Source organism: Pezoporus flaviventris, unplaced genomic scaffold (assembly GCF_033815535.1).
Source record: "Pezoporus flaviventris isolate CSIRO_AGI_PZ_B2104156 unplaced genomic scaffold, CSIRO_AGI_Pfla_v1 ptg000049l, whole genome shotgun sequence".
Lineage (NCBI taxonomy): Eukaryota > Metazoa > Chordata > Aves > Psittaciformes > Psittacidae > Pezoporus > Pezoporus flaviventris.
In genome coordinates this window covers 581,961-598,000 of record NW_026892597.1, presented here as the reverse complement: position 1 = coordinate 598,000, position 16,040 = coordinate 581,961, and the positions used below count along the sequence as shown (strand labels likewise).

The window sequence follows — 16,040 nt, the reverse complement described above, 5'->3', positions numbered from 1 at the left end:
TCAATTCTTCCCCACTAAATGTGTTGTGCTTACTGTTCTTTTTTCTCTTTCTAGACCAAAGAAGCTCTCTTCACAATCCTCCAGGACCTAAGGCCTGAAGACCACTTCAATATCATTGGCTTTTCCAACCGAATAAAGGTCTGGCAGCAAGACCGGCTGGTGCCAGTTACTCCAAATAACATAAGAGATGCCAAAAAGTACATTCATAACATGTCACCTACTGGAGGTAGGATTCAGAGATACAAATGAGATGAATTTTGATATCCAGCTACAGAACGGAGGGTGGTGAATGGTCCTGTATCAATAAAAACACACTGGGACTTGGGTGATGGAACAAAGGAGCCCCTTCCCCACCTGCACTTGGGGTTGTGTGACAGGAAGATGTGTGCCCTTTATCAGTATACCTGAAGGGAAGGTCTCCCCAGATCCAAACATATGACTTGATATACTTATTAAAGCCAAGCTGGACCCATTCTCCCATTTATCTGGAGAATGGAAAATTCCCGAGGCCGTTTCTTGAGCACACAGGAAAAAACATCGTATCCCGATGAAGGACACACAAGGCCAGTACTTGGGCAGTTTCTGAAAGCTGTGTAAAAGCAGACACGTGGTTCTGTCTGGGCTGGGAACTTCTGGGCTGGACAACCCAGTGTGGGCTGTGGGATTGCCTTCTGCAGGAGCTAGTTTCTTTCTCATCCCTTTTCGTGTGTACATCATTGCCAGGAAGAAAGAAGGGAAAGGAGAAGACCCCAGAACAGTGGCACTAGTATGACTTTGGATTTGATGATTCAGTGTTCTCCTGTGAGTCCATGAACATAGCACAAAAAAACCCGATAACATACTGGGGTTTGTAAGCAGACGTAATTTGGCAGCTGTGCCCATCCTAGCTGAGCGCTCCTCAGATAAGCTGCAAGCTGCAAATCCTTCCCCTTGGAAAAGTCAGCTGGTTGAGGGTCAAGTGGGGTCTTCCCATGGCTGCCCTTGAGCCCTGGCCACTCCTAGCAAAGGAAACCCTCTGATGGAAAAACACAGCAAACAGGATGGTTTCCATAACGTTCGCATTGTCAGAGGAAGAGTTTAGGAAGGGGTCAAGGGACCTGCCCAGTTAAACAATTACCAGTGGTGGGACTAAACTCAGACTACAAAGCTTTTCAGTCCCGAAATACCAAGAGAGCTATGCAGGAGCCAGCTGAGTTTGCCCATGAGTGTGCCAGAGAACAAAAGTAAAAGGAAACGATTAACTCGGGTTCAGCAGGAGGTGCAGTGATTCTCCGACACAGGCCAGCGGTACTTCAGTTTTGGCTAACTCTGCACTTCCATGGAATCCCAGCCTGCTTTGTGTTGGAAGGGACCTTAAAGCTCATCCAGTTCCAACTCCCTGCCACGGGCAGGGACCCCTTCCACTGGAGCAGCTTGCTCCAAGCCCCTGTGTCCACTGAGCACTGCCAGGGATGGGGCAGCCACAGCTTCTCTGGGCACCCTGGGCCAGCGCCTCAGCACCCTCATGGTGAAGAATTTCTTCCCAATGTCCATTTTTAATACCTAAATATTAAGAAAAAATGTAATTCTATTTTCTGTCTGATGCTGTTGCTCAAGTATCCATCAGTGAATGTGAATGTGAATGCATTCAGACTGACCCCAGACACAATGTATGTGCTGCGCTCGCACTGCTGTGTCATACTCACACCAAAGAAATGGGAAAAAGGTATCATTGCTAAATATTTGTGCATATGGCAAAAGGCAGTTTTCAGTGCTTGGTAGCTCTGTGATGCAGCTGGGTTTGAAATGACACAATCTGCTACACAGAATGGTTTCCTTTTGTTTCTGGGGAAAAAAATCCCAAACCTGAAACTTTGGATCTGGATAGGGACTGAGGGAGTATTAGGATATTTAGGTGCAGGGCTTTGTTTCAAAGCCATTTTGCATAAAACATGGTCTAAATTATGAGGCCTTTTCAGAAGTTTTGGCCCTTTTCCTGTTCCTTGACTTGCTGCAGTCACTGGACCTGGGTTTCTGTTTCCACTGACCCAAGTTTCTAGGTACATGATGCATGGTCAGACCTTGCTCATAACCTCTCTAGAGCTCCCTTTTTGAACCCCCAAGAGTCTGTTGTGTATGGTTCTTAACCCATTTCACCTGCTTTCTTCCTAAGGGCTGTTTTTAACCCATCTGTACTGATCTTGCAAAGGTTCCATAGCCAACCCCTCTTTGCTTTGAGTAGCACAAGAAATACCTGGAGAAATACCTGTACTCATTTTCTTGCTTTCTCTTCTCTGAACACACGGTAGGCTTGGATCCTTTCCATGGCTTTTCTTCTAACAAACATCTGTCCTCTCATTAATTTCTGTTTTCTCTCTTATTTTCTGTGTTCTTTCCCCCACTTCAGGCAGCTCAATTCTTCCCTAGCCAGCTGTTTTGGGAAAACACACTTATCAGTTAACAAGGCCATTTCTTTTCCCTTTAAGCTTTCTTAGCCCTGGAGTTCAAAGCACAAACACAACCACTTGTTTTCCCATTTGAAGGCTTTCTACCTTTCTCCACATCTTTGTGCCCTTCAGACAAAGCGAGCAGGACTTGTTTTCCTGGTGCAGATAGCATCTGGGAGAGTCCTGTAATTAAGTTTCACTCTTCTCGTATGTACAGGCAACACATGGTGTGTGCTGTGATTCTTCTTACTACGGCTGATTGTTGTACATTGGGGCATTCAAGGATACAGCAATTCCATATAATCAACTGCAGTTATTAGACAATAAACAGCTATCCCAAACTGAATTAAAGAGCTGGTGCAATGTCATGTAGACAAAAAGGAACATCCTGCTGAACAGAGATCATAGAACTTCATGATGTTGGCATTGGTCCACCTCACAAGGGTGTCGTTGTATTAAAGGGAGCTCAGGGAAATTATATGTACATTCTTAGAAGGAGAAATGACCTAATCCTTTTGTACCTTCCCAGGGACTAATATTAATGGTGCTCTCCAGACTGGTGCAAAGCTGCTGAATGACTACATTGCTCAGAATGACATTGACGCCAGGAGTGTCTCTCTGATCATCTTCCTCACGGATGGGAGGCCCACTGTTGGGGAAACGCAGTCGTTAAAAATCCTCAGCAACACCAAGGATGCCATCCGCGATAAATTCTGCCTCTTCACCATCGGTATCGGCAATGACGTGGACCACAAGCTGCTGGAGAGGATGGCACTGGAGAACTGCGGCATGACGCGGCATTTCCAGGAGGATGAGGATGCAGCCAGCCACCTCAAAGGGTTCGTTCTGCTTTTCTGTGCTCCTGTCTGCTTATAGTGGGAACTCTGGGCAAGGGGTTGGGAAGGACAATCCTCTAAGGGATGACACAATGGCTGGGAGTCTCCCTGAGGCTCAACTCTGGTTAGAGAGGCAGAGTATGCTCAGATACTGAGGATGCCTACCCAGAAATTGTCTCCTTCCTAGCAGACCCCCTGGGCTGTGCTGGAGCTTCTCAGGCCCTCACACCAAGGCATCTGTTTCTCTAATTCAGACTGTTGTTTGGGGCATGTAAAGCTGGAGAGATGAGAGGCATGAGTGCCACGTCTCTGCAGGTAGAGGGATGGAGGAAAGGATGCATTGCTCCTTTCAAATTGACAACATAAATGGTATTGAAGGGCTCAGGAATGAAGGTCCCAGTTTGGGACAGGGAAGTATTTCTGTGTTTTTTGAAAACCGTAACTTCTTGCCCAAATTTCAGAATATTCAACTTTGAAAAATACTGAATGATCATTCCCTCATTCACTCATTCTTTGGGACCCAAACTCCTAGCAAGTTTCCTGTAATCCTCATCATTCACTAGGACCAGGCGTCGTGCTTCTCTTCTGTGAGGGGGGAGCTGTAGTCCAAGGGGAGATCCTAGTGAGATCAACAAAAGCATCTCTGAACCACAGCTCTGTCTAAAATGCCAGGCTGTGTGTCAGTATTTCCAGGCAAAGATGTTTGACTTTCACTCCCAAAATGCTAATGGTTTGGACCTCAGGAACCAAAAAGAGATAGTCATTGGGCACAGACCTCTTGCCTAGCTAGTTTCTAATTCACCTGGAGCAATGAGACCATGCACCTCCCACCAGAGCTCTTCTTTCTGTGATGGTTATGTGTGAACAAGAGTATCTTCCTTTTAAACTGGATTTTGTAGAGCCATCTGCCACCCTACCCATGTCCTTTGCCCATATATTTTGGATAGCAAGTGGCATTCCCTGGCAAATAAAGGATGCACTGATTGATTGGGCTGCAGGAACCCAGCACTGCAAATACTTGTTGAAAGACCTCTAGCTGATAAACAGCTCACTGTTTATCAAGCTTAGTGATGGCAAACCTGTTTGGCATCTGGTGCCAAATCTATACAATCACTTGCTGGAGACCAGTACAAATCACTGTTATAGGGAAAATCTACATGGACGCCAATGTAGTTTCTGAGTTTTGTGGTCAGTGGGTTGTATTTGTACACAGATACTTACAGAGTCATAGAAGGGTTAGGGCTGGAAAGGACCCTAAGATCATCCAGTTCCAACCCCTCCTGCCATGAGCAGGGACACCTCACACTAAACCATGGCACCCAAGGCTCTGTCCAGCCTGGCCTTGAACACTGCCAGGGATGGACAAGTCCTTGCATTGTGCTGTAAGGCAGGTTGTATCTCTCACTCCACCATTTGTTACAACCCAGGTGTTATTTCCAGAGAGTTCTCAGGTTTAGTTCACTCCTGGTTTAAAACATGACGATGTCTCTGCATCAAAGACACTGAATGCTCAGAAAGACTTCAGAAGAAAGTCAACCAATTCAGGCTTTGGGAGTCCTTGGAGAGAGAATAAAGCAGAAAGTGTGACTTTAGCTTCCAGACAACCTGTTTAAGCAGATGTGAGAAATAAATGCAGCTTGATCTAAACAAGGGCTGAGGCCAAATCTTTGTTTATTCGCCGAATTAGGCTCAAATGACTTGCCAAGTTAGGGAGAGTCTGGCATTTAAATGGAAAATAGGCATTCCTGGAGCAGCTTGGGAAGATCCATCAAAAGCACATTGCTGTAGGGCAAACACAGTACTGTAAACTTGGGCCTTGACCCCTTGTAAAGGCTTTTTGGCTCCTCCAGTGTGAGGTATTCACAGAACTATAGTAGGTCACGTTAACAAGGCATTGTAGGGTTAAGCTCTCTCATTCCAAGGAAGCCATGTCTTGCTCCAACAGAAAACTGGGGGGGTGAGTGTTGGAACTAGATGATCTTAAGGTCCTCTCCAACCCAAACCATTCTATGACTCTATGAACAAGGTAGCAATGAGTTCTCTTCTGCCAGGCTGATTGTATTTAGTAGTTAGGATTCCTCCATTCCATGGAATTGTCCTCATTGATGGGGGTTAGTGAGATTCCTTCTTCATTGGCCCTCAGAAAACTGTACTCCTGCCTGTCCTTCATTGACCATTTCAAATGGTTTTATCCAGAGCTCTTCCTGTGATACAGAATCTTTGCTTCAGATACTCTCCAGATTTGGGGAAGCTAGTGTTACAGTTTCTGGCTCTGGAATACCATGTAGGTGACAGCATCTCTCCTGAGTGCGTTTTGAAATAACTACAGTGAACCTGAGAAGCCAAGAACTTACTTTTAATGCACAGTTCCTCTTAAGCAAACTTAAGTGGTCACAAATAACTCTTTGCAGAGCTCTGGAAGCATAGCAGAAGGAAGGTGACTTCCAGGCCATGCTGGGATGCTTCTGAATGTACTGAAGAGACTTTGTCTAGATGCCTTAGACACTGAAAAGTAAAATAAGGCAGAGAACAACTTTGGTTAAAAGGGATCTCTGGAGGTCACGGAATCCATCCTTCTGTTCAGAAAAGGGCCAACTTCAAACTTAAGTGAGGTTTCTCAGGGCCTTGTCCACTCAAGTTTGAAAAATCTCTAAGGGCAGAGACTTTCCCCATCTCTCTGGGCCCAGTTACAGGGGATGCAGTACTTAAATTTAGGGCCTGGTAACTCTAACTGCTCCTGAACGTCTCAGGAGCCGTATTAGACAGTCTGGCTGCATCCTTGGCCATGTGTAAGCGCGAGAGTGCGTGCATACACCTGGATGAACAGTACTAACGGTGAGAAATTTGCCTTTCCTTAAGGTTCTATGATGAAATAGGAACTCCTCTTCTCTCCGATATCCGTGTTGACTACCCTGAAGACAACGTGGAGCAAGTCACCCAGAACTTCTTCCCTAACTACTTTAATGGCTCTGAAATCATCATAGCTGGCAAACTCATCAACCGCACCTCAGATAGTCTCCATGTGGAGGTGACTGCTAGCAACTCCAAGAAGTACATCCTCCTCAAGAAAGATGTGGCTATTGACCTGCCAAGCAGGAATGATATCAGAGGTGTCCCCGGCTTGGAAGATGACAAAGGTGATGTAAATTACATTGAGAGGGCGTGGAGTTACCTCACCATCAAGGAACTGCTTAACTCTCGGTTGAAGAGTGACGACAGTCAGGAAAAAGACTATTTGATGGAGAAAGCCAAGTCAATGGCCTTGACTTACAATTTCGTTACTCCCTTCACTGTTCTGAAGATGAGAGAGGCTGGGCTCCATCCAGAACTAGCTCCAGAGGAGTTTATCAGCCCTTCCACTGACGGCATCGGGGAAAAGCTGCAGAGTTTGCAGGGACACAAAGCACCACCAGGTATGAGAGGAAATAACCATGTGCTGGTAAGAAATCTTTTCACATAGGTTACGCCTCACTTTGGCAACAGGGATGATGGAGCCAATGAAAGGAGGGGCGGTAAGCAGAAGGGTGAGATTTTCATATTGATTTTGCTAATTATGGGCTGGGTGACCTTAAGCAAACCTTTCAGGAAGCTGATTCAACCCCTTGAAGCACTTTACTGCTCTGTAGAAACTACTGAATTAAAACTGGTATTCTAAATGAAGCTTAAAGTAGCTGCAGAAATATGCCCATAATCTTGCTGACTTATTTTTGTAACATTATTATACTATGGCTCTTTCTGCTGCTCAATAAGGAATTGTAACAGCCTTCCTTCCCCTCTTCTAGGTATACAGAGACAGCAAGATAAACAGAGAATTAAAATCTCCAAAACCTCAGGTCAGTGCCATTTTTCTTGCCTTTAATAGTCGTGGTTGACTTATGGAAACCTCAGTTGCATGCCACTGTGGTATAATCATCCCAATGGATCAGCCACAATCCTACTTACTAGAGCTGCAGAGTAGGGAGGAAAATGAAAACAAAACCAAAATACACAGAGGCTCAGTAATGAGAAGAAGTGGGAGGAAACATGGCAAGGCAGATGGTCTACAACGCTTGATACTGACGTTTGAGTCTTCTGTAGATTTTAGGGGAGAACAGGAAGCTTGTTCTTTCTGTACTAGGACTAGTCAAAAACCATTAAACACTGAAGAATAAGCCTAGCTCAAGAGTTTTGACTTGAATTTCACTGGATAACATCAAATTTACTTTAAAAACTAAACTTTGGGCTTGTCTTATTACTAATGACACCTATCTGGTAGTTGATAAATCAAGGATTGTTGGAATATAAAGAAGACTGTGGGACTGCTTAGTATCTGCTGTTGACTGCCCTAATCTGATATCCTGGACTGCATCAAGAGGAGCGTGACCAGCAGGTCGAAGGAAGTGATCCTGCCCCTCTACTCTGCTCTCGTGAGACCTCACCTGGAGCACTGTGTGCAGTTCTGGTGTCCTCAACATAAAAAGGACATGGAACTGTTGGAACAAGTCCAGAGGAGGCCACGAGGATGATCAGGGACTGGAGCACCTCCTGTATGAAGACAGGCTGAGAAAGTTGGGGCTGTTCAGCCTGAAGAAGAGAAGGGTGCATGGAGACCTCACAGTGACTTTCCAGTATCTGAAGGGGTCTATAGGGATGCTGGGGAGGGACTCTTCATTAGGGACTGTAGTGACAGGACAAGGGGTAACGGGTTAAAACTTAAACAGGGGAAGTTTAGGTTGGAGATAAGGAGGAAATTCTTTCCTGTGAGGGTGCTGAGGCACTGGAATGGGTTGCCCAGGGAGGTTGTGAATGCTCCATCCCTGGCAGTGTTCAAGACCAGGTTGGACGAGGCCTTGGGTGCCATGGTTTAGTGTGAGGTGTCCCTGGCCATGGCAGGGGGGTTGGAACTGGATGATCTTAAGGTCCTTTCCAACCCTAACTATTCTATGATTCTACAATATTGAGGACCAGGAAGGTTCAGTGTGAGGTGTGTCCATGCAGCAGTCCTTGGTTAGAAGACGCATTTCTGTGTGCTGTGGGGGATGTAGCCTGCTGACAAAGTACGGAGTGGTACACAGCTCAGCATGATAACTCCCACCGAAATTATATTCCAGGAAGAAAATATCCTGATCTTCAATGGGACTGCTCTGGGGTTTGAGTTTCCATTGCAAACCCAACCTCTTCTGTGAGAAAAACAAACCAAAATAGAACAGATCTTTGTGAAAAAACAAAGCAAAACTTGGCATTTCCTGCCAAACTCCATCCAACCCTCTAAAACCAACAAACTAGGAGGTCTTGGAAAAAACAGGGACAAAGATACTTTTCAAAGCACTTTTGTTATGTTTTTGGACTGCAGTTTTGTAAGTCGCTAATATTTGTCTCTTTTTTTGCATGTCTTCTCAGCTGATGGAGACCCTCACTTTGTCATTGATTTCCCCTCCAGCAAGTTCTCTGTCTGCTTCAATATCGATGGAGAACCAGGGGACATCCTCCGACTGGTTTCTGATCATAAGGAATCTGGTAAGCAGCCAAGTAAAGCAGCTCCTTGAGGGTTGGAACTAGATGGTCTGAAGGTCCTTTCCAACCCTTTCTATGATTCTACTTGTGGAGGAAAACTGAAGTGTAAGGCCAGCTCTCTGGCAGCCAGACTGAGCCCCAAGGTGCTTCATAGGCAAGAAAGGGATAAGACATTAGAAAAAGGTGTTTTTCTGGGCAGGCAATGGAAAAAGGGTGCACACCTGGCTCTACTCACCTGGATTGGAAAGGGAGGCAAACTGCTCACTTGCACTTACTGACCTCCAACTTCATCCTAAGCAAGGAGGAGACCTGGTCACTGTTACATACACAATTCACCTACAAAGTGTTTGCCAACAGAGTATATACCTAATCATAGAAAGAGCTGTCTTTTATATGTATCCAAACCTTTCCCAGTTCAGGTCTTCATTGACTGAAATCAAGGGAACAGCGACTACACGTAAACAGCCAAGAGACGCACTTGAGTGCATGGGAACCATTGCACCTCTTCAGTCCAGCTAGACTGGAGAGCTCAGTTCCTCCCGGGATCATTGAACCCAGTATGGTCTGGGGGCTGCACTTGACCAGTCCTACAAGAGCTAACAAACAGCCACAGGCATTTTGCATCCTGCATGTAGCGTTTGCACAAGCCACCTCCATGTGAGAGATTACACAGAGGATCAGCTTTCTGGTGTGGAGTCATTGCCTTACTTTGGTGCATCTTTATCAGGTCTCTAGTTACAAAGTCACAGCAGGCAAATAAAAGATTTGGAATCACCAGAATTGCTCTGTTGTTGGAACTTACCTCTTTACTTGCAATGCTTTTTGCTTCAGGACAGAGTGAAGTATCCAAACAGGCTAAAATGAACAGCCTTAAGAAAACCCACACTATTCAGGATCTGCTTTGCCCAAGCTAGTCTGATCCTTAGGGGCCCAAACTGGGGTCTGATCTGATCTGGAATTCTAAGCAGGGCAGCTAATAAGCAGATTATGTCCTGAAGCAGGGAAATTGTGGGAAGAAGGGGTGTCAAGACCAGAGACAATGCACAGATTTTTTTTACAAAGGAGATAAATAACCCCACAATCAAATTATAAGAATTCTGTTCTGCTTGGCAGTGGTCTAGCCTCCATACTTCTGTATTCATGCCTTAGTGAATAAGATCAGCTCCTGGCAAACTTCTTTCATGGACTCTGTTCTATCACTTCAGTCATTTTGTGGCTCAAAAGCAGAATAAGCTTGAGGAAATTAGACTCTGTAGCACTAGCAAGTTGAGTCTATGAAGACAGAAATGAGAGACACCCCCCCAGCAATGATGGGATATGGAGATACTTCATCTCGCTGCTCATAGCTTGGATTAGCAGCAAGCCTCCTCCTTTATTCTTTACTGTCTAGTAGCTGTCCAGAGGCCTGTGGGAAGTGAGACACTGTCTTATGGACAGCAAGTCACAAAAGTCATTAAAATCATTGGGAATCTTACCATAGGCATATAAACTTTATTTGCCTCAGGGGGATCTGCACCTTAGACTACTCAAAAGCAGTTCTTCTGGGGCAAACTGAGGGAAGTAGGAAAGGCAGCACTGGTGAGGCTGGAAATAACCCCTCAGGAGTGCAGGGTGTACTCTTCTGCAGTGACACAAAGAGAACCTGGATTCCCTACACCGCCAGGAACCTGAAGGGAGGAGGTTCAGCACTTCAGCTCAGACGGCTGCAGGTCAGGACTGAGAAGGAGCTCTATAGGTCCTGCTCAGTGTTAGTGTGTTGCCCAAGGTAATAACCTTTACCCTGTGGCTTCCCAGGCTAATTTGCTTCTTAGGAGTCAGCTAGAAAGGGACATCAAACCGCAGCTGCCTGCCACCCTGAGATGCTCTGAGACAGCAGCGTTCACATACACCCCGGTACCTTAGAAGTTCAGTCCCTGTGCCAGTTGTGCTATGAGGAGAAGCAGGACTGCCAGCAGCTTTTCTTAGTCCTCCAAGATCTGGTATGTTTGCCCAGGCGATGTGCTAGGCATCAACAAATGGTGGTTTAGGTAAATCATGCCATGGTTGGTCAGGCTAGAGCAGTCAGGAAGATAAGTATTTGTCTTACGTGGCTCAAAATCCCTGCACATCATTATCTTGATCATAATTGGATCTAAGGTTGGAACTTAGGGAGTGACTGTGCTGTGAAGCAGCTGGTTCTATCCTGTAGCGCTGTGTACACAATGTCAGGGCTAATGGGGCTGGGAGAACCTCCCAGTATTTCTGAGCTTGGGTAAACTCAGGTGCTCTGTAGAAAGTAATCAGTTTATGATAGCCTGGTTATACTGTTTTAGGTGAAATAATCGAGCATGAGGCGGTGAATCTTCATGTTCTCAGTTGCAAGGTCTGTATCTTTGAGACAAATATACCTGTTCCTGATTTCAGCTTCCACTTACTGATTGTTTCCCTACAAGGTGTAACTGTGAACGGGCAATTAATTGGAGCTCCTGCACCGCCCAACGGCCACAAGAAGCATCGGACTTACTTCAGCACCATCACTATCCTCAACAATAAGCCAGAGAGATCTTACCTAGAGATCACACCCAAAAGAATCATCCTGGATGATGGGGAAAGGCTTCTTCTGTCCTGTGGTCGGAGCGCTGTTGTGCGAAGCAGCAGCCTCGAGGTGTCCATCTCTGCCAATTCCAACATCACTGTGACGATACGAGACACCATCAGCTTTGTCATCCTCATCCACCGTTACAAGAAGCCAGCCCCATATCAGAGGAATCACTTGGGGTTCTACATCTCCAACAGTAAAGGCCTCTCTTCTGATTCCCATGGGCTACTGGGTAGGTAACAAGTTCCTGGGTTCAGAGCTGTAAACCAGACAAAAATGATCCTTCCAAACAGTTTTAAAGGACAGAGACAGGAATGAACAGTGCAGGTGGGGATTAAGTTCCCAGCTGAGACTTTTGCATCCACTCTCAAACATCTTCTCTATTGTATCCCAAACTCTTCTCCCATCTTTTGCTGTGTGAGCTATATCCTACTATCCTAGCTCTGTGGCTGTACCCGTTTTTCACGTTTCCAGTCTTTTTGTGGTTGCTTAATACAGGTGTCATTAGAACACACACGCTCGATGGTCCCCATACAGAGATAGAAACCAAATATTCCACAAGAACCCTGAATAAAGCCCCAGTAAGAGATTCTTTAACAGTATCCCTGATTCAGAACAGCCTGATTGAGATCGAGAAAGTTGGTACCTTCTGTGGCCCCTTTCTTTCAAGCATGAAGAGAAAGAAGAGCCATTCCCACATTTTGAGAGCAACTAGGATTTAGGTAGGCTCAGAGGACTAGATGGTTAGTTTCTTTCTGCCAACGAGAAGCAGTGTTGTTTATGGCCACGTACAGGTGCAGAACCCTAAGACTGAAGATACAGTCCATTCATGTACCCCCAGATTAAGCAGATGATCTTTCAGGAGTGAGGTTTTGGATTCAGGCCACTTGCATGCACAAACCTCTAAATCCAAACTTATGTTTGGCCTAAAAGAGCTTGTCCCCAAGAAAACTTGGGGCTTCAGGCCTAGAGCTTCCTTCTTCTCACTGATGGGCATTGTATGAGTTATTATCCTCTAGTAATCATGGTCCACAGAAGGGAACTTACTACTAGCAGCTCAAAAGGCGAATGTGTCTTGATGAGTGAAAAAGGAAGTAGGGTTTTATTCTAATCTCTGTGCTTGTAAGATTTAGGAAAGAGCTGCAGGACTTAGATTCCTCTTTCTGTTGCAGAGAAGCTCTTTAGAACCTCATACAGGAAGAGCCCTCAAAACATGGCACAAAACAGCCAGTCACGGACTCTGTTTTATCTTGCCTTGCAGGTCAGTTCTTGAACCACGAAGTTAAACTTCTCCAGGAATCTCTAAACACAAGTCATCAGCAGGTTGGTCAGAATCAAACGGAAGCACTGCAGCCAAACCCTACCAACACCCTGAAAGTGAAGGGACGGCTCGTTCCTGTGGTGTGGAAGCAGAGGAGGATCTACAATGGGCAGCAGGAAGTTGAGTGCTGGTTTGCCAAAAACAATGCAGACAAACTGATCGATGGGAGCTATCAAGACTATTTGGCTTCTCATCCTTTTGACACAGGGACTAGCTTTGGGACAACTAACAGCCTTTAAGACGGACCAGAGCCATGCATTGCAGCAGCATGTGTGACAGTGGTTCCCTTCTGAAGCCTCTTATAGGCAACTTATGAATATTTCTTTACTTTTTGGTGCCAAAGAAACCAAGGCTTTTTGCCCTTGGAAATCAGCTGTCTCTCCTTCATGCTAGATGGATGTTGTTCATCGAATTCCTGAAGACAAGCAGGTTGTGGGGGAAAGGGTTGAGGAGATGGTAAAAGCATGATGAGTGCTCTCCCAATAGGAATGAAGGGAGAAGTGGTTGAGCACTCATGTCAAGCAACGCAGAGAGCTGCTGGCCTTAAAATTAACCCATGCAGGGATCTGTGCAATACCCCAGGGGCTGGTGAGTCACACAGAGAGAGGCACAGATCATACAGCACAGTGCCTGCCTAGAGAGACATCCTTGGGTGTCCTCCCTTTACGCTTTGTGACTTGGAGCATCTGCTCCAACCACGGTCCCTGGGGAAGGGGGAGAGAGAGAGACAGGAGAGGTGGCTGGATATTCATCTTAGTGCCCTGTTAGCATCAAAGAGGTAACAAAGACATCAAAACCTTATAAATCAACCGGCCACAGGACAGCATTGCTTTCTTGGTTATTAGGATGAGGTCTGGATTTACCACTAAGCGTGATGTTCCCTGAACCCCTGCGGACCCTTAAAACAGTGGTGAAAACCTTCATGTGGTTTATTAGTGTCTCAGTGCACAGGCTGCATGCTTAAAAAGCAGCAAGAGGAGGGGTGCAGGCTCCCATTCCATGAAGCATCTCATTTATGTAACATTGCACGTTTAGTGATAGCCTGAATCTTGACTCCCTCAGAGAAACAAATTCCACTGTGAGCTTCCAGCGGAGCTGCCACCTCCATGAGCAGAGCGTCCCTTCTGCTTAGCAGAGATTTAAATTCTCTACAAGATGACGAACCAGCCCTCAGGACAGCTTTTGACCCTACAAACAGCATCTTGAACTCAGACTAGACATTTCTAGCTGCTTTTCTAATCAGGGAGGAAGTCTTTATTTACTCCAAGTCGTAACATAACTTTCATCCCAGTTTCCCCTGGCTCCTTCTCCTTCCTTATGCCGCAGGAATCTGTGCACAGCAGGCAGGAGGTTACGGAAGGGTCCGCCAGCCACCCCCTCTGCAGGTGGTGCAAGCCTCCAACCCCAAACTGCAAGGCTGTGGTCTGTTTCAAAGCGAGGCATCGCTGAATAATGCTATAGATCAGGCACAAGGGAGTTTCTTTAATAGAGAATGTGGCCAAAGAGGACTTTGACAACCACAAAGACGGTTAGATGGCAAGGCCAAATTGAGCTCATGTATACTCTGCCTTTCCAGAGCTGGAAGAGGGTGGGTGTGGAAGCATCCCCAGGAACTAAATGATATCCATGTGTTAGGAGGAAACAGAGTTGCCAGAGAGCTACAGCAATGGGTTCAATCTCGACTGATTTTTTTCATATTTAATATTTTATATTTAATCATATTGTTGCTGGGGTTGGGGTGGTGATTTTCCAGTTGCTTTGTCTTCTGCTTTGTAGCACTAGCCCTGTGGCAGCAGAGCAGGCAGCAAGCATGGGTGCTTATTCATGCCATGTACTGCAGCAAAAAAGGAACTAGCTAAAAGCAACCAGCTAGATTTAATTGCTGGAACATGCCTACAGAGAGCTCAGTCAGTGCAAAACTCAGGGCAAGGCTTGAGCTTAGGAACAGAACATAAAAACCTCCTGCTTTAGGCCAGCTATGTTAGCTCTCCTACAAGAGAGAACTGAAGGCATGCAATAACCCAAGAGGTTTATGCTCTGCAGCATGCACATGGGCCAAAAATGACATGGGAAAGAACATCTGTGAAGTTGCCTTCTCCAGCCAAGACAAGAGTGGAAAGAGAGATCACCAGCCCCTTTCCAAGCAACCTCCCATATCACTAGAACAGGGTGCAGACAACAGTGATGATGAACTTACAGGCGGCCCCGTCTTCTTCATACTGTCCTCACCGAAGAGGTTTCTTTGAAATCTTTACTTTCCTCCCACATTTAACTGTTCAAGTGTGTTGCTAAGGGGATTGATTGGCTTAAGGTCTCCTCTCGTCTCATCTCTCCTGTGTATAGATATGTATATATACATATACACGTATTGCTAATGCTTCAGGTGCATCATTACTCCTCTTCCTCCTATGCCAGCCAAGGAAACGTACTTCTTCCAGGGCCTGAAGAGAACAATGATCAAGTCCAGCTTCCCAGCCATGTGAAGCACCTGGAGCAATGTACCCAAGTTCTCATTTCAGGCTCCTGTTATCCATTTCACAATAAATATTTTACAGTGAACGCTGCAGTGAAGCTTTCATTTGGAGAAGACAAAATGAGCTTTGAAGCTAAGGTTATGTGTGTTATATGCTGCCGGACACGCTCATGTCACTGGGTGGCTGAAAGACCCACTCACAGGTTAACAACAGCTTGTGAACCGAAGTGATTTCAGTGGAAAATTAAAGGTCAGTGATGCTCCTCAGCCTCTCCACACCTGGTAGGCAGCAACAAGCGTGTTAGGTGAATGGACCCTAAGGTTCTAGTCACACATTAAACTGAGAATGTAACCCCCCAGAGAAGAGTGATCCAGCCTTTAAACACAGTAGATTAGGGTACGAGAAGCCAGAGTTTGTGCTCCTGCTGCCCCAAGAGCAGTAAGAGCAAAGGCACAGGTCCTGGACTGCGAACTTCAGCTTTCCCATCTATAAAGTGAGCATCACAACACTGCCCTCTCTGAACACGTCAGGATCAGTCCTCGTAACCCCTCATGGTAGCAAGGGAGCTCTAAGGAAGCGCACTGCAATGACTACACATACAGGCACATGCTGCTTCTCCTCTCCAACTGTGTCACAGAGCACATAGTTTCCCAGTTGATATGGTTAAAGACTGCAAACCATTGCATTGCAAGCTGCTCAGATGGCTGAGGAATGAGGGCTGAGCAATCACTTTAAGTGCAATGGAAACGATTGCACACCACTGTTTCAGACAAGGGAACAGGACTCCTGAATTTAGGGCTGCTGAATCACTGGCCACGCACTGCTCAAGAGGGACAACCTTCCCCCATGTCATACTTACCCTGCTGTTGCCTGTTGGGAACCTTCCCAGCCAGCCTTAGGTAAGGGCCAAGA

At 45.9% G+C, this 16,040-nt stretch overlaps 1 protein-coding gene across 1 annotated transcript in view; it reads left to right on the top strand.

Annotated features, from left to right (window-relative positions):
• ITIH5 (inter-alpha-trypsin inhibitor heavy chain 5) overlaps positions 1-14,606 on the top strand; it is a 47,861-nt gene extending 33,255 nt beyond the window's left edge. The window contains exons 8-14 of the mRNA XM_061468580.1: positions 55-226; positions 2,956-3,265; positions 6,122-6,675; positions 7,045-7,095; positions 8,642-8,758; positions 11,188-11,565; positions 12,595-14,606. Of these exons, the coding sequence (XP_061324564.1) occupies positions 55-226; positions 2,956-3,265; positions 6,122-6,675; positions 7,045-7,095; positions 8,642-8,758; positions 11,188-11,565; positions 12,595-12,893 (1,881 nt within the window). The 3' untranslated portion in view covers positions 12,894-14,606. The remainder of the gene's footprint in view (positions 1-54; positions 227-2,955; positions 3,266-6,121; positions 6,676-7,044; positions 7,096-8,641; positions 8,759-11,187; positions 11,566-12,594) is intronic.
• Positions 14,607-16,040: the final 1,434 nt, after the last annotated feature.